The sequence below is a fragment of the Aquarana catesbeiana genome, linkage group LG01 (assembly GCF_042186555.1).
Source record: "Aquarana catesbeiana isolate 2022-GZ linkage group LG01, ASM4218655v1, whole genome shotgun sequence".
Taxonomy (NCBI): domain Eukaryota; kingdom Metazoa; phylum Chordata; class Amphibia; order Anura; family Ranidae; genus Aquarana; species Aquarana catesbeiana.
Genome location: NC_133324.1, coordinates 970,289,261 through 970,316,291, shown reverse-complemented (window position 1 = coordinate 970,316,291; position 27,031 = coordinate 970,289,261). Strand labels below are relative to the sequence as shown.

General features: G+C 44.5%; 1 protein-coding gene across 3 annotated transcripts in view; it reads right to left on the bottom strand.

Moving 5' to 3' along the window:
• Positions 1-27,031, bottom strand: part of LOC141122814 (uncharacterized) — a 52,623-nt gene that overhangs the window by 6,660 nt on the left and 18,932 nt on the right. Inside the window, exons 3-8 of one of the 3 annotated variants that reach the window (XM_073612006.1) lie at positions 24,350-24,400; positions 22,384-22,434; positions 22,065-22,115; positions 20,721-20,771; positions 14,500-14,575; positions 646-755 (exon numbers count right to left, since the gene is read on the bottom strand). In XM_073612006.1, the coding sequence (XP_073468107.1) occupies positions 646-755; positions 14,500-14,575; positions 20,721-20,771; positions 22,065-22,115; positions 22,384-22,434; positions 24,350-24,400 (390 nt within the window). The remainder of the gene's footprint in view (positions 1-645; positions 756-14,499; positions 14,576-20,720; positions 20,772-22,064; positions 22,116-22,383; positions 22,435-24,349; positions 24,401-27,031) is intronic. The other 2 variants (XM_073612007.1, XM_073612008.1) reach the window with 2 other exon arrangements.

Genomic DNA, 27,031 nt, shown 5'->3' with positions numbered 1-27,031 from the left:
TGTGCACAGTGTTGGAATCCAAACCAATTGGTGTTGCTATATTAAAGCAGAGCTCCACCTTTATAACAAGCCAATTGCTTCTCCTATTGGATCTGCCAGACAGTGCAGTCGGTATCCATGTTAGGCTGGATTCACACCTATGCAGTTTTAGTGCTTTTTGCATTTTGCAGATTTGCACTACAGTCCATTTAACATGGTTTCCTATGGAACACGTTCTGTAGTGCAAATCTGCAAAATGCAAAAGGCACTAAAACTGCCATAGGTGTGAATCCAGCCTTAAACAGCATATGCTTAAACTAGCTGCATACAGAGTTCATCAGTTTCATTGGTTATTTATTGATAAAGTTCTACGCTACTAAGTAGGAAGTCCAACCTGACTATGTAATAATCAAATATGGCTGCACCCATCTACATATATAATAAATACTGATTACAGAAACAAGGTAAAGCAGATGGGATTTGAAGGAAATATTTAGCAGGGCCCCGATGTAAGGGTTCATGAATGATCAGAAATCATCTCTTAGCTGGAATGAAATGGTCTTTGCCCAAACCGGTGCACAGACAATGGGATCTCTCACTTCCTATAGGAAAATTAAACTTAGGAAGAAAATGACCGACCATAGATTAGAAAAATGTTCTCCTTACGTTGACGTTTTTTATTCCACCTCCTTAGAAAAAGAGAGCAGACCACCAGAATGAGCACCACAGCCAGACAAATGAGGACAATCTTCAGAATGTCAGAGGGGGAAGATTTTCTGATTAAAAAGAAAATAAATATATAAAAAAATAACTTAATCAATCATCCAAACAATAAAATGAATAGCCTATTATAAGTAAATAAAAAGACAGCTTATACTGCTATACTCACCTTCAATCTGGAGTGGTCCTCCAAAGTAAAATCTTTCTGCCACAAGATGTCACCAGTCTTCCACACTGAATGATGGCCAGCTTTTAATCCCTTTCCCCTGAGCCCAGCCACCATCACACAGCCTGGGCTAACAGTATTAATGCACAAAACTGCCCTCACCGATCATGACGTTAAAGACTGCAAACACTGAAGACGAAAAGGAATGACCAGTGACATTATCAGATTGGCTAGAAGACCCACTGAAAAAATGAAATATACACAGTATTTATGTGTGTAGCATGAGTGGTTAAGCAGCTCCCTCTAGTGGCTGCGATAAGCCTACACAAAATGTTACCATCAGGAACATCGCCCAATCAGGAAATCAGGTGTTCTCCAGGAACATCTACCAGACAGGAAATCAGGTGTTCATCAGGACCATCACCCAGACTGGAAAATAGGTGTTCACCAGGAACATCACCCAGACAGTAAATCAGGTGTCCATCAGGAACTTCATCTAGACAGGAAATCTGGTGTTCATCAGGAACATCACCCAGACAGAAAATCAGATGTCCATCAGGAACATCACCCAGACAGGAAATCAGGTATTCATCAGGAACTTCACCTAGACAGGAAATCAAGTGTTCATCAGGAACATCACTCAGACAGGAAATCAAGTGTTCTCCAGGAACATCACCCAGACAGAAAACCAGATGTCCATCAGGAACATCACCCAGACAAGAAATTATTATTATACAGGATTTATACAGGTGTTCTCCAGGAACATCTACCAGACAGGAAATCAGGTGTTCATCAGGATCATCACCCAGACTGGAAATCAGGTGTTCATCAGGAACTTCACCTAGACAGGAAATCAAGTGTTCATCAGGAACATCACTCAGACAGGAAATCAAGTGTTCTCCAGGAACATCACCCAGACAGAAAACCAGATGTCCATCAGGAACATCACCCAGACAAGAAATTATTATTATACAGGATTTATACAGGTGTTCTCCAGGAACATCTACCAGACAGGAAATCAGGTGTTCATCAGGACCATCACCCAGACTGGAAATCAGGTGTTCATCAGGAACATCACCTAGACAAGAAATTATTATTATACAGGATTTATACAGGTGTTCTCCAGGAACATCTACCAGACCGGAAATCAGGTGTTCATCAGGACCATCACCCAGACAGGAAATCAGGTGTCCATCAGGAACTTCACCTAGACATGAAATCTGGTGTTCATCAGGAACATCACCCAGACTAGAAAATAAGTGTCCACCAGGAACATCACCCAGACAGGAAATCAGGTGTCCATCAGGAACTTCACCTAGACAGGAAATCTGGTGTCCATCAGGAACTTCACCTAGACAGGAAATCTGGTGTTCATCAGGAACATCACCCAGACAGGAAATCAGGTGTCCATCAGGAACTTCACCTAGAAAGGAAATCTGGTGTTCATCAGGAACATCACCCAGAGAGGAAATCATTTGTCCATCAGGAACATCACCCAGACAGGAAATCAGGTGTTCACCGGGAACATCACCCAGACAGGAAATCAGATGTCCATCAGGAACATCACCCAGACAGGAAATCAGGTGTCAATCAGGAACATCATATAGTTATATATATTAAACAATACAGCCCTAAATTAATATAACAAACATATAGCTGCTCACACTACACTTGACAAACCAAAGTGAAATAATATATTATAACAGTGCAGTGCTAAATGGCAATAAAGTGTAAACACTTAATGCGTCCCATAGGTGTATATATCAATGTAAACAATAAAGCGCATTGTGCAAAATACAAAAAATTCAAAAAAATTGTGTAGAGTCCAGTTCAAAAATTAAATAGCAGAATCCAAAAACAGGAAAAAAAGAAAGAAGATCCCAGTGCAATCTCAATGGTTATAGAAAACGGCAATAACAATTCATGTATCTTTCACCCATATGTGGACAATCACCACCAAAGGAGATGTTTCGCTTACCGGCACATGTGGACTCAGATACCGTAGTACTTGGTAATTAGCCTAATTACTACACTAAGTTTATATATATATATATATATATATATATATATATATATATATATATATATATATATATATATATATATATATATATATATATATATATATATATACGTAATGACCAGGATGGACGTATACCCCAGATGATGTCTTAGTAGATGAAACGCGTTGAGTTTCAGTGCTATTCAGGCCATTGCATTCTAGATGTCTATCTCCTGTTGGATCTTACGACAGGCGTTTTAATCTTGGATATGATGTAAGTGTTCTACCTTTTTAAATAAATTTTACTGCTACAGTTTTTCACTATGTGGAGGCTTTCTGTATTTTTATGGTCCAATGGAATACATGACATGTTAAAGTGAGAAGTGATCCTATAGTGAGATCGAGATGAGAGACCCTCAGAACTGCCTTCTAAGCACCATACTCCTATTTTTTTACAAGCGTGGTTGACTCAGTACTACGGTATCTGAGTCCACATGTTTTGGCAAGCGCAACATCTCCTTTGGGGGTGGTTGTCCACACATGTGTGAAAGATACTTGAATTGTTATTGCCTTTATCCATAACCATTGAGATTGCACCATGATCTTCTTTCTTTTTTCCTGTCTTAGGATTCTGCTTTTTAATTTATGAACTGTACTGGAGAATTTTTTTTAATTTTTTTGTATTTGTATCAGGAACATCACCTAGACAGAAAATCAGGTGTCTATCAGGAACATCACTCAGACAGGAAAACAGGTGTCCATCAGGAACTTCACCTAGACAGGAAATCTGGTGTCCATCAGGAACTTCACCTAGACAGGAAATCTGGTGTCCATCAGGAACTTCACCTAGACAGGAAATCTGGTGTTCATTAGGAACATCACCCAGACAGGAAAACAGGTGTCTATCAGGAATATAACCCAAACATGCAATTAGGTGTCCACCAGGAACATCACCCAGACAGGAAATCAGGTGTCCATCAGGAACTTCACCTAGACAGGAAATCTGGTGTCCATCAGGAACTTCACCTAGACAGGAAATCTGGTGTTCATTAGGAACATCACCCAGACAGGAAATCAGGTGTCTTCAGGAACTTCACCTAGAAAGGAAATCTGGTGTTCATCAGGAACATCACCCAGAGAGGAAATCATTTGTCCATCAGGAACATCACCCAGACAGGAAATCAGGTGTTCACCGGGAACATCACCCAGACAGGAAATCAGATGTCCATCAGGAACATCACCCAGACAGGAAATCAGGTGTCAATCAGGAACATCATATAGTTATATATATTAAACAATACAGCCCTAAATTAATATAACAAACATATAGCTGCTCACACTACACTTGACAAACCAAAGTGAAATAATATATTATAACAGTGCAGTGCTAAATAGCAATAAAGTGTAAACACTTAATGCGTCCCATAGGTGTATATATCAATGTAAACAATAAAGCGCATTGTGCAAAATACAAAAAATTCAAAAAAATTGTGTAGAGTCCAGTTCAAAAATTAAATAGCAGAATCCAAAAACAGGAAAAAAAGAAAGAAGATCCCAGTGCAATCTCAATGGTTATAGAAAACGGCAATAACAATTCATGTATCTTTCACCCATATGTGGACAATCACCACCAAAGGAGATGTTTCGCTTACCGGCACATGTGGACTCAGATACCGTAGTACTTAGTAATTAGCCTAATTACTACACTAAGTTATATATATATATATATATATATATATATATATATATATATATATATATACGTAATGACCAGGATGGACGTATACCCCAGATGATGTCTTAGTAGATGAAACGCGTTGAGTTTCAGTGCTATTCAGGCCATTGCGTTCTAGATGTCTATCTCCTGTTGGATCTTACGACAGGTGTTTTAATCTTGGATATGATGTAAGTGTTCTACCTTTTTAAATAAATTTTACTGCTACAGTTTTTCACTATGTGGAGGCTTTTTGTATTTTTATGGTCCAATGGAATACATGACATGTTAAAGTGAGAAGTGATCCTATAGTGAGATCGAGATGAGAGACCCTCAGAACTGCCTTCTAAGCACCATACTCCTATTTTTTTACAAGCGTGGTTGACTCAGTACTACGGTATCTGAGTCCACATGTTTTGGCAAGCGCAACATCTCCTTTGGGGGTGGTTGTCCACACATGTGTGAAAGATACTTGAATTGTTATTGCCTTTATCCATAACCATTGAGATTGCACCATGATCTTCTTTCTTTTTTCCTGTCTTAGGATTCTGCTTTTTAATTTATGAACTGTACTGGAGAATTTTTTTTAATTTTTTTGTATTTGTATCAGGAACATCACCTAGACAGAAAATCAGGTGTCTATCAGGAACATCACTCAGACAGGAAAACAGGTGTCTATCAGGAATATAACCCAAACATGCAATTAGGTGTTCACCAGGAACATCATCCAGAAAGTAAATCAGGTGTTTACCGGGAACATCACCCAGAGAAAAAATGTGGTGCTCATCAGAAACATCACCCAGACAGGAAATCAGGTGTCTATCGGGAACATCACCCAGACAGGAAATCAGGTGTCTATCAGGAACATCACCCAGACAGGCAATCAGGTTTCCGTAAAGAATATCACACAGACAAAAAAAAATCTGATTTCCATCAGGAACATAACCTAGACAGGAAATAAAGTGTTTATCAGGAACATCACCCACACAGGAAATTAGGGGTTTTAAGGAAAACTGGATTTCTAGAATCAAGAACTGATCTGTGTAGGCTTATGTGCGATTGCATTATGCTGTCCATACTTCCAAGCACAAGGGAGGTGCCAGACATACTGTGACAGGCAGGCGCAGGATTAGGAAGTAGCGTGCATGCTTAGCTTGGTGCCCAGCGGCCTATATAAGCTGATATAGTGCCACAAGAAGTTGCTGAATGGTCTTCAGCTTGTTCTTGCTATTCCTGAGACTCGATTCTGTTACTGCATATCCATTTATGTTCAGGATTATTCTCTGGCCTTCACCTTTTCATGCCATCTGCCTTTACTCATTACCTGCTCAACTGTTCCTGAACCCTGGCTTTCTTACTGGACTTGTCCCTGCCTCTTGATTCTGTATTTTACTGCCTGGCTAATACCGGTCATGGCTTGTCCTGGAGCTCGATTCTGCCACCTTGCTGTCCTGCTGTTGTTGCCTCTGGCTTGCCCTTTGGATCCTTCTTTGGTCTCCTGTTACAGTGCCCATAACTGGATGTTCATCCCCCATAACTGAGATCCTCCATTCCCCATAACTGAGGTCCCCCATCTCCCATAACTGAGGTCCTCCATCCTCCATAGCTGAGGTCCTCCATCCCCCATAACTGATGTCCTCCATCCTCCATAACTGAGATCCTAAATCCCCCATGACTGAGACACTCCATCCCCTATAACTGAGGCCCTCTATCCCCCATAACTGAGAACCTCCATCCCCTATAACTGAGATCCTTAATCCCCCATAACTGAGATCCTTAATCACCCACAACTGAAGTCCTTCAGCCCCCTTTCTTAGCTTTGTTGCCCTTCTCTGGACTCTATCCAGTTCCAGCACATACCTCCTGAGGACTGGTGCCCAGAACTGGAGGGCATACTCAAGATGTGGCCGGATCAGAGTCTTGTAAAGGGGTAGAATTATAGTATAATCTTTGGAATAAATCCCCTTTCTAATGCATGCTAATATTCTAGTGGCCTTACTTGCTGCAGCTTGGCATTGCATTGCCACCCCCATCAAATCATTCTTTGCAGCTATTACCTTTTGTACCACCGCCCCCTCCCTTTAGAATGTAAGCTCTACGAGCAGGGCCCTCCTGTACCTTTTGTATTGAACTGTACTGTAATTGTGTTGTCCCCCTTATACATTGTAAAGCGCTGAGTAAACTGTTGGCGCTATATAAATCTCGTATAATAATAATTGCATGCTTTTGCTGAGACTGTGATCTACTAGAACCCCCAGATCCTTTTCCATCCTGTATTCCCCCAGAGTTTCTCCCCCTAGCATGTACCTTGTAAAGTTTTTCTTTTATCTGAGGACCTGATCTGGAGCCAGATCACCTCATATCTGAAAATGAAAGCTCAGCAGTGACTAAATTATATGAGGATTTTGAGGTGGAAAAGCATCGCCCAAAACTGTGGCTACATTTTTATTGTACTTCAATAGAAAGCATTTTGATACATTGTTACAGTCTGGTATTCTGATTCATTATTCTGAATAATGGCAGATAGAAGAGAACTGCACTGGATAGTCAAAGCGGCTCAATGAATTATCAATTCTCACTCCATAAATTGGGAGATATTTATTTAAGGAATCTTCAACAATTATCCTCTAATATTACATTACACACCCCATGTGTCTTCTGTGTATTACCCTTTCCTTAGGCTTAGAACTATTCACACACAGACCAAAAGATTGTGAAATCGTTCTTCTACAAGTTTGTAGATGAGTTATGTGCTCCCCTTATCTGCTCAGTATTTATATAGGATCCCTTATCTGGTCAGTATTTATGTAGGACCCCTTATCTGCTCAGTATTTATATAGGATCCCTTATCTGGTCAGTATTTATGTAGGACCCCTTATCTGCTCAGTATTTATATAGGATCCCTTATCTGGTCAGTATTTATGTAGGACCCCTTATCAGTTTAGTATCTATGTAGGACCTCATATCTGATCAGTATTTATGTAGGACCCAATATCAGCTCAGTATTTATGTAGGACCCCATATCTACTCAGTATTATGTAGGACCCCATATCTACTCAGTATTATGTAGGACCCCATATCTGCTTAGCATTTATGTATGACCCGTTATCTGCTCAGTATTTATGTTAGACTGCTGATCTGCTCAGTATTTACCAGTGGTGGCCCGTGCATTGTGGGTGCATGGGCACCGCCCCCCCAACACCTCCGCCGCCCTCCCTATTCATGTGTCCGGCCCCTTTCAGGAAGCCGGACACATGAAATACTATGGCGGGGGTGTGTATTTTTGAAGCACGTGATTAGAGCCAGAGGTTCAAATAGGCTTCAAAATAGGGTGGGCTCGGAGCGCAGAGCACTGCGTCCCGATCCCACCCTGCTGTGTGGCATAGCGAATTAATTTTCGCTATTTTCACACTAACGTTCCTCCCTGCCAATCAGCAGGCAGGTCAGTGAGACCTGTCTCCCGATTGGCCAAAGCATTAGGCGATCCTATTGCTTTGGTGGAAGAGGGGACACATCGGAGGAAGCCTGAGGAGCCGAGCGGACACAGGAGCCGCAGCCGCCGATTCCCGCCGAGGAGGAGAGCCACCGCTTCCCACCGAGGAGTAGAGCCCCCGAGGAGGAGAGCCGCTGCTTTCCACCGAGGAGGAGAGACACCGAGGAGGAGAGCCGCCAAGGAGGAGAGCTGCCGAGGAGAGCTGGAGCTTCCCGCCAAGGAGGAGAGCCGCTGAGGAGGAGAGTCTCCACTTTCTGCCGAGGAGGAGACTCGCCGCTTCTCACGAGGAAGAGAGTCGCCGAGGAGGAGAGCCCCGTCACTCCAGGAGTGGAGCAGAGCCCCGCCGTAAAACCCGCTGTAAGAGCCGCCAGACTGGCCGCGGGGGGGGGGGGGTAAGTGAAGTGACAGCCGAGCCGGGGGACGCGCCTGGCTGCATTTGATGGCCACAAGTGGCTGTATATACTGGGCACAAGTGACTGCATATGATGGTCATAAGTGGCTGCTTTTGACAGGCACAAATGGCTGCATATGATGGGCACAAGTGGCTGCATTTGATTGGCACAAGTGGTTGCATATGATGGGCACAAGTGGCTGCATATGATGGGCACAAGTGGCTGCATATGATGGGCACAAGTGGCTGCATATGATGGGCACAAGTGGCTGCATATGATGGGGCACAATTGCTGCATTTGATAGGCACAGTGAAGCTGCAATTGAAGGGGGGGTTCAGTATTTTTCAGTTTGTTTGCTCCCTAAAAAAAAAATTTTGAGCACCAGCCGCCACTGGTATTTACAGTATGTAGGACCCCTTATCTGCTCAGTATTTTGCAGGACCCGATATCTGCTCAATATTTATGTAGGGCCCCTTATCAGTTCAGCTACATTTTCTCCTTCCAGAGACACCACCGATGCAGGGCACTTTTTAGAGGAGATACTAGAATTAGAAAAGAGGCTAGGTAGAGGAGAGGCTCGGCATAAAGGACATAATGGTGACAGAGGACAGTAGAGCTGCGCGATTAATCGTTAAAGAATCAAGATCGCGATTCAACCCTCCTCACGATCTTAAAACAGCATTTCCCCGATTCTATGTAACAAGTGCAGAGAATTCTCTGCTCACTTCTGACAGCTGACCAAAAAGAGATAAAGAGAGATAAAGAGAAACATTGTAACAATTAGATCAAAGGAATGAACTTCGGTCTGTAAATGAGTTCAATTTAACCACTTAAAGACTAAACCTTTTTCTGACACTCGTTGCTTACAAGTTAAAACCAGTATTTTTTGCTAGAAAGTTACTTTTTAGCAGAGACCCTAGAGAATAAAATGACTGTTGTTGCAATAGTATATGTAACACTGTATTTGCGCAGCGGTCTTTCAAACGCAATTTTTTGGGAAAAATACACTTTTTTTTAAAAACTAAACAGTAAAGTTAGCCCAATTTTTTTGTATAATGTGAAAGATAATGTTATGCTGCGAGAATCATGAGAGAATCATGATCTTTATTCTAAGCAAAAAAATTGTGATTCTTATTTTAGGCAGAATCGTGCAGCTCTAGAGAAGAGGTTCAGTATAGAGGAGATACTGGAGGTAGAGGAGGGGCTCAGTATAGAGGAGATACTGCAGGTAGAGGAGAGGCTCAGTACAGAGGAGATACTAGAGGTAGAGAAGAGGCTCAGTATAGAGGAGATACTGGGGGTAGAGGAGAGGCTCAGTATAGAGGAGATACTGGAGGTAGAGGAGGGGCTCAGTATAGAGGAGATACTGGGGGTAGAGGAGAGGCTCAGTGTAGAGGAGATACTGGAGGTAGAGGATAGGCTCAGTATAGAGGAGATACTGGAGGTAGAGAAGAGGCTCAGTATAAAGGAGATACTGAAGGTAGAGGAGAGGCTCAGTATAAAGGAGATACTGGATGTAGAGGAGAGGCTCAGTATAGAGGAGATTTTGGAGGTAGAGGAGAGGATCAGTATAGAGGAGATACTGGAGGTAGAGGAGAGGCTCAGTATAGAGAAGATACTGGAGGTAGAGGAGAGGCTCAGTATAGAGGAGAGAGATGATGGAGGTAGAGGAGGGACTCAGTATAGAGGAGATACTGGAGGTATAGGAGAGGCTCAGTATAGAGGAGATACTGGAGGTAGAGGAGAGGCTCCGTATAAAGGAGATACTGGAGGTAGAGGAGGGACTCAGTATAGAGGAGATCCGGGAGGTAGAGGAGAGGCTCAGTATAGAGGAGATACTGGAGGTAGAGGAGAGGATCAGTATAGAGGAGATACTGGAGGTAGAGGAGAGGCTCAGTATACAGAAGATACTGGATGTAGAGGAGAGGCTCAGTAGAGAGGAGATACTGGCTGTAGAGGAGAGGCTCAGTATAGAGGAGATACTGGATGTAGAGGAGAGGCTCAGTATAGAGGAGATACTGGAGGTAGAGGAGAGGATCAGTATAGAGGAGATACTGGAGGTAGAGGAGAGGCTCAGTATAGAGGAGATACTGGAGGTAGAGGAGAGGCTCAGTATAGATGAGATACTGGAGGTAGAGGAGAGGCTCAGTATAGAGAAGATACTGGAGGTAGAGGAGAGGCTCAGTATAGAGGAGATACTGGAGGTAGAGGAGAGGATCAGTATAGAGGAGATACTGGAGGTAGAGGAGAGGCTCAGTATAGAGAAGATACTGGAGGTAGAGGAGAGGCTCAGTATAGAGGAGATACTGGAGGTAGAGGAGAGGATCAGTATAGAGGAGATACTGAAGGTAGAGGAGAGGATCAGTATAGAGGAGATACTGGAGGTAGAGGAGGGACTCAGTATAGAGGAGATACTGGATGTAGAGGAGAGGCTCAGTACAGAGGAGATACTGGAGGTAGAGGAGAGGCTCAGTATAGAGGAGATACTGGAGGTAGAGGAGGAACTCAGTATAGAGGAGATACTGGAGGTAGAGGAGAGGCTCCGTATAAAGGAGATACTGGAGGTAGAGGAGAGGCTCAGTATAGAGGAGATACTGGAGGTAGAGGAGAGGCTCAGTATAGAGGAGATACTGGAGGTAGAGGAGAGGCTCAGTATAGAAGAGATACTGGATGTAGAGGAGAGGCTCAGTATAGAGGAGATACTGGAGGTAGAGGAGAGGCTCAGTATAGAGGAGATACTGGAAATAGAAGAGAGGCTGAGTATAGAGGAGATACTGGAGGTAGAGGAGAGGCTCAGTATAGAGGAGATACTGGAGGTAGAGGAGAGGCTCAGTATAGAGGAGATACTGGAGGTAGAGGAGAGGCTCAGTATAGAGGAGATACTGGAGGTAGAGGAGAGGCTCAGTATAGAGAAGATACTGGAGGTAGAGGAGAGGCTCAGTATAGAGGAGATACTGGAGGTAGAGGAGAGGCTCAGTATAGAAGAGATACTGGAGGTAGAGGAGAGGCTCAGTATAGAGAAGATACTGGAGGTAGAGGAGAGGCTCAGTATAGAGGAGATACTGGAGGTAGAGGAGAGGCTCAGTATAGAAGAGATACTGGAGGTAGAGGAGAGGCTCAGTATAGAGGAGATAGTGGACGTAGAGGAGAGGCTCAGTATAGAGGAGATACTGCAGGTAGAGGAGAGGCTCAGTATAGAGGAGATACTGGAGGTAGAGGAGAGGCTCAGTATAGAGAAGATACTGGAGGTAGAGGAGAGGCTCAGTATAGAGGAGATACTGGAGGTAGAGGAGAGGCTCAGTATAGAAGAGATACTGGAGGTAGAGGAGAGGCTCAGTATAGAGGAGATAGTGGACGTAGAGGAGAGGCTCAGTATAGAGGAGATACTGGAGGTAGAGGAGAGGCTCAGTATAGAGGAGATACTGGAGGTAGAGGAGAGGCTCAGTATAGAGGAGATACTGGTGGTAGAGGAGAGGCTCAGTATAGGAGGAAATACTGGATGTAGAGGAGAGGCTCAGTATAGAGGAAATACTGGAGGTAGAGGAGAGGCTCCGTATAAAGGAGATACTGGGGGTAGAGGAGAGGCTCAGTATAGAGGAGATACTGGAGGTAGAGGAGAGGCTCAGTATAAAGGAGATACTGGAGGTAGAGGAGAGGCTCCGTATAGAGGAGATACTGGGGGTAGAGGAGAGGCTCAGTATAGGAGGAAATACTGGAGGTAGAGGAGAGGCTCCGTATAGAGGAGATACTGGAGGTAGAGGAGAGGCTCAGTATAGGAGGAAATACTGGATGTAGAGGAGAGGCTCAGTATAGAGGAAATACTGGAGGTAGAGGAGAGGCTCAATATAGAGGAGATCCTGGAGGTAGAGGAGAGGCTCTGTATAAAGGAGATACTGGGGGTAGAGGAGAGGCTCAGTACAGAGGAGATACTGGAGGTAGAGGAGAGGATCAGTATAGAGGAGATACTGGAGGTAGAGGAGGGACTCAGTATAGAGGAGATACTGGAGGTAGAGGAGAGGCTGAGTATAGAGGAGATACTGGAGGTAGAGGAGAGGCTCAGTATAGAGGAGATACTGGAGGTAGAGGAGAGGCTCAGTATAGAGAAGATACTGGAGGTAGAGGAGAGGCTCAGTATAGAGGAGATACTGGAGGTAGAGGAGAGGCTCAGTATAGAGGAGATACTGGAGGTAGAGGAGAGGCTCAGTATAGAGAAGATACTGGAGGTAGAGGAGAGGCTCAGTATAGAGGAGATACTGGAGGTAGAGGAGAGGCTCAGTATAGAAGAGATACTGGAGGTAGAGGAGAGGCTCAGTATAGAGGAGATAGTGGACGTAGAGGAGAGGCTCAGTATAGAGGAGATACTGGAGGTAGAGGAGAGGCTCAGTATAGAGGAGATACTGGAGGTAGAGGAGAGGCTCAGTATAGAGAAGATACTGGAGGTAGAGGAGAGGCTCAGTATAGAGGAGATACTGGAGGTAGAGGAGAGGCTCAGTATAGAAGAGATACTGGAGGTAGAGGAGAGGCTCAGTATAGAGGAGATAGTGGACGTAGAGGAGAGGCTCAGTATAGAGGAGATACTGGAGGTAGAGGAGAGGCTCAGTATAGAGGAAATACTGGAGGTAGAGGAGAGGCTCAGTATAGAGGAGATACTGGTGGTAGAGGAGAGGCTCAGTATAGGAGGAAATACTGGATGTAGAGGAGAGGCTCAGTATAGAGGAAATACTGGAGGTAGAGGAGAGGCTCCGTATAAAGGAGATACTGGGGGTAGAGGAGAGGCTCAGTATAGAGGAGATACTGGAGGTAGAGGAGAGGCTCAGTATAAAGGAGATACTGGAGGTAGAGGAGAGGCTCCGTATAGAGGAGATACTGGGGGTAGAGGAGAGGCTCAGTATAGGAGGAAATACTGGAGGTAGAGGAGAGGCTCCGTATAGAGGAGATACTGGAGGTAGAGGAGAGGCTCAGTATAGGAGGAAATACTGGATGTAGAGGAGAGGCTCAGTATAGAGGAAATACTGGAGGTAGAGGAGAGGCTCAATATAGAGGAGATCCTGGAGGTAGAGGAGAGGCTCCGTATAAAGGAGATACTGGGGGTAGAGGAGAGGCTCAGTACAGAGGAGATACTGGAGGTAGAGGAGAGGATCAGTATAGAGGAGATACTGGAGGTAGAGGAGGGACTCAGTATAGAGGAGATACTGGAGGTAGAGGAGAGGCTCAGTATAGAGGAGATACTGGAGGTAGAGGAGAGGCTCCGTATAAAGGAGATACTGGAGGTAGAGGAGGGGCTCAGTATAGAGGAGATACTGGAGGTAGAGGAGAGGCTCAGTATAGAGAAGATACTGGAGGTAGAGGAGAGGCTCAGTATAGAGGAGATACTGGAGGTAGAGGAGAGGCTCAGTATAGAGGAGATACTGGAGGTAGAGGAGAGGCTCAGTATAGAGGAGATACTGGAGGTAGAGGAGAGGCTCAGTATAGAGGAAATACTGGAGGTAGATGAGAGGATCAGTATAGAGGAGATACTGGAGGTAGAGGAGGGGCTCAGTATAGAGGAGATACTGGAGGTAGAGGAGAGGCTCCGTATAAAGGAGATACTGGGGTTAGAGGAGAGGCTCAGTACAGAGGAGATACTGGAGGTAGAGGAGAGGCTCAGTACAGAGGAGATACTGGAGGTAGAGGAGAGGCTCCGTATAAAGGAGATACTGGAGGTAGAGGAGGGGCTCAGTATAGAGGAGATACTGGAGTTAAAGGAGAAGCTTAGATTGTCATTATAGGGAGGCACTGGAGGGAAGGGGAACACTGGAGATAGAAGAGCGACTCAGTGCAGGTAGAGCACTGAAATTAGAGGTCAGACTAAGTATATAGGGTACACCGGAAGTGGGGGGAAAGGTGTGGTACAATGAAAGCATTCTTCCTCCACCTATCTGGGCCCTCCAATTACAGTTTGCAGACCTTTTTATCTTTTTTTGATTTTTTCCTATCAATAATAAATTAATGTAATAAAAAAAAAATGCGATTGAGATATCCACCACTTCTCACCTAATTTTATTCCCGTTTTTCTTATCATCGCCCTTATCTTCCTTCTCCACTTCACAGAAAGGATCGGTTATGTTACCTTAAAAAGTTAGAACAAAGCAGAGTTTACACAGCTCCACCACACACTACTCTTTAGTTCCTCTGAAAGTCATTTTACAAGAATAACAAGATTTACTAACGTTTTATAAGCCGTCTTTCTTTTTTCTCAAACCCACAAATCATAGAAAAGGATAGGAAAAAAAGGGGGGGGCTGCACTAAGGTGTAGTGTGTGAAACATTGACCAAACCAAATATAAAAAAAAGTGAAAAAGCAGCAATTCTATTATATGACACCCATATAGTAATTAGATATAAAAACATAAGAATCGCGCTGATTTGTAAATGTAAACCATAAATAATAAATGAGCCGGAGAGAAGAAATTGATAATCACTGTAATACAAAAATTAGCATATAACCCAAAAACCCCAATCACAAACATGTGAGTGGGAAATCAAAACCAAAAGAGGAATAATGATTTCCCACTCACATGTTTGTGATTGGGGTTTTTGGGTTATATGCTAATTTTTGTATTGCAGTGATTATCAATTTCTTCACTCCGTCTCATTTATTATTTATGGTTTACATTTACAAATCAGCGCAATGCTTATGTTTTTACATAGAATAGGACAGAACATCTATCTCTGATAGCTCTTTGCTGGACTTTACGCTTGTTCAGCAGTAGATGAACCTCATCTAGAGCAGTGGGGTTTTTTTTTTCTATCCCCACAATACATGACGGCTTCCTTTTCCCGCTGACAATTGTTGTTAAGGAAGCAGCGGGTGCCAGAATGTGCCGTGAACTCGGCAACCAGTGACATCACCGGCTCTACTCATTTTCTGGACAGAAATTCCTGCTTTGTGCAAACAAAGTGGCAGGGATAGCGAAGACATCATTGACCAAATATGGCCAAATGATCATACTTTGTCAATTACTTCACTGGATATACCCCGCCCCTTCGTTTATATTACCGGTGAGGACCAAAGCTGTCATTTGTGGCAAGTGTAGTGACAGAATTCAATGTTTGTCAATCGGCTGGCTTTTTTTTTTTTTTTGGAGGAACTGGGGGCCTCCTAATTTTTAAAAAGGGTCTCCATATTCTCATATGCCCCCCCCCCTCCTGCAGACCAGGCCAGGGCTGTGAAGTAAAGACTTTTGGCCTTATCAATAGGGATGAGCCGAACACCCCCCTGTTCGGTTCGCACCAGAACATGCGAACAGAAAAAAAATTCGTTCGAACACGCGATCACCGTTAGTCTATGGGACACGAACATGAATAATCAAAAGTGCTAATTTTAAAGGCTTATATGCAAGTTTTTGTCATAAAAAGTGTTTGGGGACCCGGGTCCTGCCCCAGGGGACATTGATCAATGCAAAAAAATAGTTTTAAAAATGGTCGTTTTTTCGGGAGCAGTGATTTTAATAATGCTTAAAGTGAAACAATAAAAGTGTAATATCCCTTTAAATTTCGTACCTGGGGGGGTGTCTATAGTATGCCTGTAAAGGGGCGCATGTTTCTCATGTTTATAACAGTCTGAGAGCAAAATGACATTTCAAAGGAAAAAAAGTCATTTAAAACTACTCGCGGCTATTAATGAATTGCCGGTCCGACAATACACATAAAAGTTCATTGATAAAAACGGCATGGGAATTCCCCACAGGGGAACCCCGAACCAAAATTTTTTTAAAAATGACATGGGGGGTCCCCCTAAATTCCATACCAGGCACTTCAGGTCTGGTATGGATATTAAGGGGAACCCCAGCCAAAATTTAAAAAAAAAAAATGATGTGGGGGTCCCCCTAAATTCCATACCAGACCCTTTAGGTCTGGTACGGATTTTAAGCGGAACCCCGCACCAAAATTTAAAAAAAACGGCATGGGGTCCCCCCAAAAATCCATACCAGACCCTTATCCGAGCTCGCAACCTGGCAGGCCACAGGAAAAGAGGGGGGACGAGAGAGCGCCCCCCCTCCTGAACCGTTCCAGGCCACATGCCCTCAACATTGGGAGGGTGCTTTGGGGTAGCCCCCCAAAACACCTTGTCCCCATGTTGATGAGGACAAGGGCCTCATCCCCACAACCCTGGCCAGTGGTTGTGGGGGTCTGCGGCTGGAGGGCTTATCGGAATCTGGAAGCCCCCTTTAACAAGGGGACCCCCAGATCCTGGCCCTCCCCCTGTGTGAAATGGTAAGGGGGTACAAAAGTACCCCTACCATTTCACTAAAAAACTGTCAAAAATGACAAGAGACAGTTTTTGACAATTCCTTTATTTAAATGCTTCTTCTTTCTTCTTTCTTCTATCTTCCTTCGGTTTCTTCCTCCATCTTCTTCTTCTTCTGGTTCTTCTGGCTCTTCCTCCGGTGTTCTCATTCAACATCTCCTCCGCGGCGTCTTCTTCCCTTCTTCTCCTCGGGCCGCTCCGCATCCATGGCATGGAGGGAGACTCCCGCTCTTCTCTTCATCTTCTTCTCTTCTTCATCTTCATCTTCTTCTCCGGGCCGCTTCACATCCATGGTGGCATGGAGGGAGGCTCCCGCTGTGTGACGCTTCTCCTCTTCTGACGGTTCCTAAATAATGGGGGCGGGGCCACCCGGTGACCCTGCCCCCTCTGACGCACAGGGCCTTGACGGGACTACCCTGTGGCATCACGGGGAATGCCACAGGGAAGTCCTGTCATGTCCCCGTGCGTCAGAGGGGGCGGGGTCACCGGGTGGCCCCGCCCCCCGTTATTTAAGAACCGTCAGAAGAGGAGAAGCATCACACAGCGTGAGCCTCCCTCCATGCCACCATGGATGCGGAGCGGCCCGGAGAAGAAGATGAAGAAGATGAAAAAGAGAAGAAGATGAAGAAGAGAAGAAGATGAAGAGAAGAGTGGGAGCCTCCCTCCATGCCATGGATGCGGAGCGGCCCGAGGAGAAGGGAAGAAGACGCCGTGGAGGAGATGCTGGACGAGAACACCGGAGGAAGAACCAGAAGAGCCAGAAGAACCAGAAGAAGAAGAAGATGGAGGAAGAAACCGAAGGAAGATAGAAGAAAGAAGAAAGAAGAAGCATTTAAATAAAGGAATTGTCAAAAACTGTCTCTTGTCATTTTTAACATTTTTGACAGTTTTTTAGTAAAATGGTAGGGGTACCCCTTACCATTTCACACAGGGGGGAGGGCCGGGATCTGGGGGTCCCCTTGTTAAAATAAGCCCCCCGCCCGCAGACCCCCACAACCACCGGCCAGGGTTGTGGGGATGAGGCCCTTGTCCTCATCAACATGGGGACAAGGTGTTTTGGGGGGCTACCCCAAAGCACCCTCCCAATGTTGAGGGCATGTGGCCTGGTACGGTTCAGGAGGGGCCTGTCCCCCTCTTTTCCTGGGGCCTGCCAAGTTGCGTGCTCAGATAAGGGTCTGGTATGGATTTTTGGGGGGACCCCACGCCGTTTTTTTTTTAATTTTGGCGCGGGGTTCCCCTTAATATCCATACCAGACCTGAAGGGCCTGGTATGGAATTTAGGGGGACCCCCACTTCATTTTTTTTTTTTTTTTTTGGCTGGGGGACCCCCACATCATTTTTTTTTTAAATTCTGGTTCGGGGTTCCCCTGTGGGGAATTCCCATGCCGTTTTTATCAATGAACTTTTATGTGTATTGTCGGACCGGCAATTCATTAATAGCCGCGAGTAGTTTATAAATGACTTTTTTTCCTTTGAAATGTCATTTTGCTGTCAGACTGTTCTAAACACGGGAAACATGTGCCCCTTTACAGGCATACTATAGACACCGCCCAGCTACAAAAATTAAAGGGATATTACACTTTTATTGTTTCACTTTAAGCATTATTAAAATCACTACTTCCGAAAAAACAGCCGTTTTTAAAACTTTTTTTTGCATTAATCCATGTCCCCTGGGGCAGGACCCAGGTCCCCAAATGCTTTTTATGACAATACCATGGATATAAGCCTTTAAAATTAGCACTTTTGATTTCTCCCATCGACTTTTAAAGGGTGTTCCGCGGCATTCAAATTTGCCGCGAACACCCCAAATTGTTCGCTGTTCGGCGAACTTGTGAACAGCCGATGTTCGAGTCAAACATGAGTTTGACTCAAACTCGAAGCTCATCCCTACTTATCAATATAAGGACAAAGTGCTTTGCCAGCAGGGGCCCACCTAGTAATGTACCCCCCCATGTTAAGGACACGTAGCCTTGTATGGGGAGATGGGGGTGCAAGCTCTTGCCCCATTTCCTTTCCTGGCATGCTTAGATAAGGGTTTGTCATGGATTTTGGGGGGGATATTCCACTTTTTCTTTCAAATTTTGCACCCGAACTTCAATAAAGTTCCCTGAACCCTCCTTAAACCAAACCCGGGTACGATCAGCTCATCCCTACATCTGACGGACCTTCTCCACCAATAACCAGGCTCCTTTATTGAAGGATATGCTCACTCTTCGCATTGGTATAATTTTTTTTTCACCAAATCTCCACCTTTTTTAATTAAAAAAGCCACCCCTGGGCTTCAGTATAATTATTTTTGTCCTAGGCTTAGATGATGTCTTAAGCCCACTGCAGGCAGGAGGGAGCATTTCCTCAGTCTCCCCCAAGTCATCAGACTGCATCATTGTAAGGTTGCAGCAAGCCACAAAGTGAGACGCTGCAGCAAGGGCACCAGGATTTACATGACTGAGCCGGAATCCCAGTCCAGGAAGTAGATGGTGACCCTGGAGGATAAATAAATAAAGATGGTGCCATCCTTCTAGAGGAAAAAGCAGATGAAGGCAAACCTCTGACAATAAATATCCATTGGTGACACTGTACTACTCTGGGAAGGGGATCTGGATTTTTAATTTTTTTTTTACACCGTGATTGCTTATAACACTGGTACTCACTGTTATAAGCAATGTTTTAATTGTCGTGAATGGCTTCCATTCATGACAGCTTGCCTACTATCGTGATGCTGTGATTGGCTACAGCTATCACATGGTACAAGGCCGCTGTGAATTGCCTATGTGACCGATCACAACAGTAAGCAAGCTGTCACAAATGGAAGCGTTCATGGCGGTTTTGCTTACATGTTATCATGTGACCGCTATGATTGGTCATAGCGATCACACGATACCCCGGTCACAGGATCGTGCCCCTGAGAACGCCTGGGGGCACACGTTAGGGAGGACGTAACTGGATGCCCTCCCAGAACTGAAAAACCACCCTGACGCCGTATAAAGACTATGTGGGTGGGAAGTGCTTAACTAGGTTGCTAGTCAGATATTTTCTCATTTGCTTTGGGTTCAATTGTATCTTTTTGGTTTAATCGCAAATAAATCTTACATGAAATTTATAGTCTGGTCTTATATTTCTGTTCTCGGGGGTCTTATATTTCTCGCCTCGGGGGTCTTATATTTCTCTCCTCAGAGATCTTATATTTCTGTCCCTGGGGGTCTTATATTTCTCTCCTCGGGGGTCTTATATTTCTCTCCTCGCGGATCTTATATTTCTGTCCTCTGGTGTCTTATTTTTCTGTCCTCTGGGGTCTTATATTTCTGATCTCGGGGGTCCTATATTTCTTGCTTCGGGGATCTTATATTTCTATCCTCGGGGGTCTTATATTTCTCTCCTCGGGGGTCTTATATTTCTTGCCTCGGGGGTCTTATATTTCTCTCCTCGGGGGTCTTATATGTCTCTCCTCGGGGGTCTTATTTTTCTGTCCTCGGGGGTCTTATATTTCTGATCTCGGGGGTCTTATATTTCTCGCCTCAGGGGTCTTATATTTCTCTCCTCGGGGGTCTTATATTTCTCTCCTCGGAGATCTTATATTTCTCTCCTCGGGGGTCTTATATTTCTCTCCTCAGAGATCTTATATTTCTGTCCTCGGGGATCTTATATTTCTCTCCTCGGGGGTCTTATATTTCTCTCCTCAGAGATCTTATATTTTTCTCCTCGGGGGTCTTATATTTCTCACCTCAGGGGTCTTATATTTCTGATCTCGGGGGTCTTATATTTCTGTCCTCGGGGGTCTTATATTTCTCTCCTCAGAGATCTTATATTTCTCTCCTCGGGGGTCTTATATTTCTCTCCTCGGGGGTCCTATATTTCTCTCCTCAGAGGGCTTATATTGCTCTCCTTGGGGGTCTTATATTTCTGTCGTCGGGGGGTCCCTGCAAGAGCAAGCACAGATGAACTACACATATGTGGTTTGCTTTACCTTTAAAATATTTCTTGAAGTTTCCCAGCAAGTCCTGTGATTTAGACACATCTGCCAAGAAGAATAAATTGCTTAGTGACCTGACTTTTCTCCATTCACATAAGTAATACACTTTGGTCAGAGACCCGCCCCTTAATGAGCTCTTCTCTCTGCTCGCTCCTCCTGCCAGCAAACGGTCAGATAACTCCTAGTGCCGGCCTTTCCTCTCCCAGTCTGGGTTTTGCTGTGCAGAGGATTACAGTCATATACTACAGAGACAGATCCTGGAACCACTGCTAGATTTATAACCCCTTAATGACAATGATACACAGTGATCACATGATACAGAAGCCACATTAGAGCCCACTAGATTGCCACCAGGAGGTGGTGTGACTTCTGTATTATGTGACAACTGTGATTGGCTCTCACAGCAGTCACATGATTGTGGGCCTGTCCACATGGCCCCCTGATCAGAAGCCTTGACTGACAACTGTCAGCGACAACTCAGTGGGCTGAGAGCGCCACTCCCATCACCCAACCTTCTTCCACTGTGACCACATATGTGTGGCAGCCAGGCGGCAGTAAAGTCCACCTTCCTTCCACAGAATGGAGGATAACCAGAGGAGGACATCGGGTGTACTACTTATACCAAGAAAAACTTTACTGAAGTATACAGAGCGTATATAGTTCCCTCCGCTCACTTGCCAGGAGGTGCTGTGCAAATACAGAAATGGGAGAAGGTGATGATGTAAATAAACATTGATCAGGCAGGAGATAGAGAGATACAAAGTAACATTGTTTATAAACATTTATCAAGCAGGAGATAGAGAGATACAAAGTAACATTGTTTATAAACATTGATCAGACGGGAGATAGAGAGATACAAAGTAACATTGTTTATAAACATTGATCAGACGGGAGATAGAGAGATACAAAGTAACATTGTTTTTTGCTTATTACCTATAGTTATTAACTAGGCTTAACAAATACTATTCAAAACTATTTTTTATGTCTTGTGTTTGTCAATTGTCACAATAAAAAAAGTGCAGATTAAAAGGAGAAAAAAAAAACTATTTCATTTCTAAATAATTTTAAAAACTTTGTATCAGAATCATAATTTTGGTGTAATTTTAAACAGGACAAATGATATGTAAATTATACTTTTTAACTACCAAAAATTTTTTTTTAACAAACCAAAATTAGGAAACGTGTTTTGATTTTTTTTTTTTTTGCCTATGGTTTGCATAAAAAATAAAAAATAAATTTGCTAGACAATATCACTAATAGGAAGCCTTGTTTATTCTAAAAAAAAAAAAAACATATATGTGATACTTTATCTCATACAATTTTTGAATTTGTACATACTTTTCAAGAAATTTCTAGCGTCTTTAAACCAGTCCCGTGGTCTTTGAAGTCCTGCCAGACAACATATACAGGTCAGAGATCTCAGGTTTCTCCAGTGTTGTGAATCAATACAGGTTAGTCACCTAAATGTCCCAATCCTAATATCCCAATTTTTCCATCATGCAATGCAGTAGAGACCGATCAGCCCACAGTTCAGGTCCTCCCTCCCCCCCGGCCTGATTTCTAATGAGCAGAGGATCACAACATGCTAATACAGAGAGAGATTGAGAGACTACTAAAAGTTGTAATAAAATATACAGTTTAAAACAAAAATACGTACCTTCCCAGAATTCCTCACTTTTGTTCAGCCACTCTTGTACTCCAGGCACCCCTGCCAGACAACATAGACAACTTAGTGACATCAATTTTCTCCATTATACATGTAAGGATCCTGCCATGAGCCGGAGTGTAGTTTAGATTTAGTGTAGCCAGCCCGAGCTCTGTTTATGTTATCTGGGTTTGTAAGTTTTCTCCTAAGACCAAGGACTTTGATTGCTTCTGCCTGTTTCCGGAGAGTGTTCTCCAGTAAATAGAGTGAGAAGATACAATCTATGGGGTTATATGAATATTTATTCCACCTTGGCCAATCAGTTTATGCCAGTGATTTGGGCTGGGAAGAGGATAAATAGTTGAGAAAAACTTCTAGATTGGTGTTTTTTTCCCCCAGGCTACACCTGGAGAGGACAGTGTTGGAAGTTCCTTTGCCTCCCAGACCTGCTATCTGGAGAGGAGGTGAGTCCAGGGGTCCTTGTCTCAGCTCATAGGTCTACTTATACCAACTGCTGGTCTCAACTCAAAAGTGCATGTCCGCTAATATCTGGTCTCAGCTGAAAGGTCCATGGCTAACAATTTCTGATCTTAACTCAAAGGTCAACTTTTACCAATTGCTGGTCTTAACTCAAAAGTCCACTTCTACTAAATGCTGGTCTCAGCTCAAAGGTCGACTACTACCAACTGCTGGGCTCAGCTCAAAGGTCCATGACTACTAATTGCTGGTCTCAGCTCATAGGTCTACTTATACCAACTGCTGGTCTCAACTCAAAAGTGCACGTCCGCTAATATCTGGTCTCAGCTGAAAGGTCCATGACTAACAATTTCTGATCTTAACTCCACTTCTTCTAAATGCTGGTCTCAGCTCAAAGGTCCACTACTACCAATTGCTGGTCTTAATTCAAAGGTCCCGATTGCTGGTCTTAGATCAAGGGTGCACTACTGAAGATACTTGCTGTCCATCTAGCCCAGTGTTTCTCAACTCCAGTCCTCAAGGCGCACCAACAGGTCATGTTTTCAGGATCTCCACTATTTTGCACAGGTGATTTGATCAGTTTTCACTGCCTTAGTAATTACCACAGCTGTTTCATCTGAGGGAAATCCTGAAAACATGACCTGTTGTTGTGCCTTGAGGACTGGAGTTGAGGAACACTGATCTAGCCTACCAAATCTATATTAGCCTTTAACAAAGGTTAAAGATACTACTGAGTGGTGGGAATTGGTTGCAGCTCTTTTTGGTTATTCTGTACCCCCAACCTAAATGAGCCATTAAAAGAACAAATAAAGATGGAGGCAGTCTGTCTGTCAGTCCCTGTCGGTGGATCATTGAGTGTTCAGGTGCAGCTGTAGAACGAATCAGTGGCATAGCACAGGTTGCCAGTGTCCATAGCGCCCTCTCAGATAGGGATGAGCTCAGGCTTGTTCAGACAAACCTGTCCAAGCTTACCCACCTGGCCGCTGTCAAAGCTGAGAGCGAATCATAGGCAGTGGAGACAAAATCCCCTGCCCTGCAGCGGCACATACGCAAGGGGTGTGTTGCTGGGTGGAAACGCCTCTGCTGCCTGTGATTGGCTGTTGGCTATGACAGCTTCTTAGTGGCCACTAAGAATTTTGCACCCAGGGCACCTGCCCCTAAGGTTCTGCCTCACTACACCGCTGGGACAAATCACCATTGAAAGGCTGGGGGGGGGGGTCCTGAAATTTCAGGGGGTCATTGGAACACACTAAAGCCACATAGCTTGGTCTCCTCCCTCCCACCTATCCAAGCTTGGTGATTCGCTAGAAATGGAATGTTGGTCACCTACCTGTACACCAGCAAGCTCCCAGTATTAGAATGCAGCCCTGTGCTCATAGTGTGCATCTCCCCTCCCCCAATGTGAGTTCTGTTTTGTTGGAAATCACAGGAAGCAAACACAGAGACAGGCTCTGGTACTTCTATTATCTGCTTTAAAATACACATTATAAAATGTCCATACCTTCAAAAATATCTGTTACTTCGTCCTTCCAGTCTTGTGATCCAAGTTTATCTGTCAGACAACACAGAGAGGTCAGCGGCCTCACTTTTCACTTCGATGAGCTCGTTACACGCAGTGTTAGAATACCGCCCTCTGCTGTGTAGTCCTGCCTGATTGGCTCACCATTCTGCCCCTCCCCCCCTCTTCCCGGCCCAAAATCTGCTGTAAAGGGCATTACAGGAAGCTTTTTTTTTTTTTTTTTGTTAAAATACAAAAATTACAAAAATACAAAAATATTAATTTTTTTGGCCTGATGATGACTTAAAACCCCCAAGACATTTGATTTTTTTTTTTCTGGAAGCAGAGACCCTGGAGAATAAAATATTGGAACAACTGTTAATCCAATCAATATTTTCAGTATAAACAAATGACACTCAGTTTGATTTTAGTGACACAAACACAACATAATACCCGTTGTTTCCTGTAAAGTATAAAAGATGAGGTTGCATTGAGTAAATACACTGATCAGCCATAACTTTATGACCGCGGACAGGTAAAGTGATTAACATTGATTATCCTGTACAATGGCACCTGAATGTCACAGGGATATATTAGGCAGCAAGTGAACATGTTGTCCTTGAAGTTGATGTGTTGAAAGCAGAAAAAAATGGGCATTGCGGTCTGTTGTGTATGGGGGCTGTGTAGCCACAGACCGGTCAGGGTGCCCACTCATGCCCCTGTTGAAGACCCCCTTGGTCGAAACGCGTCGGGCGATCTCCCCTTCCTTACGCTGCTTAGATTTTATTTTAATTGTGATCACTTTTATCCATTTTTTGTATGGTATTTTTAGAAATAAAAATCCCTGGTTTACCTGCACTATGCAGAAGTTTTTTATTCTTTATTTGCATATTATCCCGATGCAAGAAACTGCCTTCCAGTAGCCCTACTTCCATCACGGGGTCTGGATCAAATCTGTCCCCGGCTTCTCCTTGGAACACATCCTTGAGGTCTATTGGCTGATATCCAGTTGGCGGCCCTTCCTGATGTTTCTTCACCCCACCAGAGAAGTCGAGAAGTGAGACAGAGGTTCCACCGTTCCGGATATCGTTTTCCAGCCTAGGTTTGGCTCCATGCACCATTGACTCCATGTCATATGACAGTGGAGTCCACGTCATCTGGTAAGAGTACCCATCTTATCTTACTTCCTGATGTTTTCATTCTGATGCCCCATATCGAGATGTTGGTTTACAGCTACGGAAGTTCTGTACCCCGTTGTTGACTCAGTCACAGATCCACACCGTGCACCATTGACTTTATTTTCTAGTTTCACATCATTTTTTGGTCCATACCAGTTCCTCTTAATAATTTGAGTTTGGAATCATCCATTTACCATATGTGGACACTTTATACTGTGTTTGTTCATTTCATTTCACTTATGGTTTTTGCACATATGCTTTACTGTTCAGTACAGCATCTCTTATTTAATTGTTTCACTACACCCTAACTTCCTATTACTTCTTAGCGCTGCATTTTTTTTTTTTCCCATTTACCAGTTATTGTTTGTCACAATGTATGCAGCTGCTGGCTCACATATATTTTATTTTTGCTATTAGAGCGCAGTGTTTTCATATTTCTCTTGCCCACTCTGACCCATGTACACAGCCAAAATCGCCTACAATGGGCACGTGAGCATCAGAACTGGACCCCGGAGCAACTTGGCCTCCAAATTCAACCAGATCTCCATCCAATTGAGCATCTATGGCAGGGGTCCTCAAACTACGGCCCGCGGGCCAAATACGGCCCGCCAAGGTCTTTTACCCGGCCCTCCCTGCCTTTCGGGCACTGGAGCCCCCACAACGGTCCACCCGGAGAGATGCTTTCCCTGCGGACCCCGCTTCATAGGGGGAAACGGTACTAATTTCGGGCACTGTCCAGAGTGGGGGCGGAGACACAGAGCCCGCTCCAGCGCGGGAAAGCTTCACAAGGATTCTCCTCGCGGCTGCCTGTTCATAGCGGTAAGTCCCGCGGCGCTCCTCTCACTAATCCCCGTGCACTGGACAGGCTGGCTGCATTGCTGGGCACAGATCACTCTGCATTGCTGGGCACAGATCATGCTGCATTGCTGGGCACAGATCATGCTGCATTGCTGGGCACAGATCACTCTGCATTGCTGGGCACAGATCACTCTGCATTGCTGGGCACATATCACTCTGCATTGCTGGGCACAGATCACTCTGCATTGCTGGGCACAGATCATGCTGCATTGCTGGGCACAGATCACTCTGCATTGCTGGGCACAGATCACTCTGCATTGCTGGGCACATATCACTCTGCATTGCTGGGCACAGATCACTCTGCATTGCTGGGCACAGATCATGCTGCATTGCTGGGCACAGATCACTCTGCATTGCTGGGCACAGATCACTCTGCATTGCTGGGCACAGATCACTCTGCATTGCTGGGCACAGATCACTCTGCATTGCTGGGCACAGATCACTCTGCATTGCTGGGCACAGATCACGCTGCATTGCTGGGCACAGATCACTCTGCATTGCTGGGCACAGATCACGCTGCATTGCTGGGCACAGATCACTCTGCATTGCTGGGCACAGATCACTCTGCATTGCTGGGCACAGATCACTCTGCATTGCTGGGCACAGGTCAGGCTGCATAACTGGGCACAGATCACGCTGCATTGCTGGG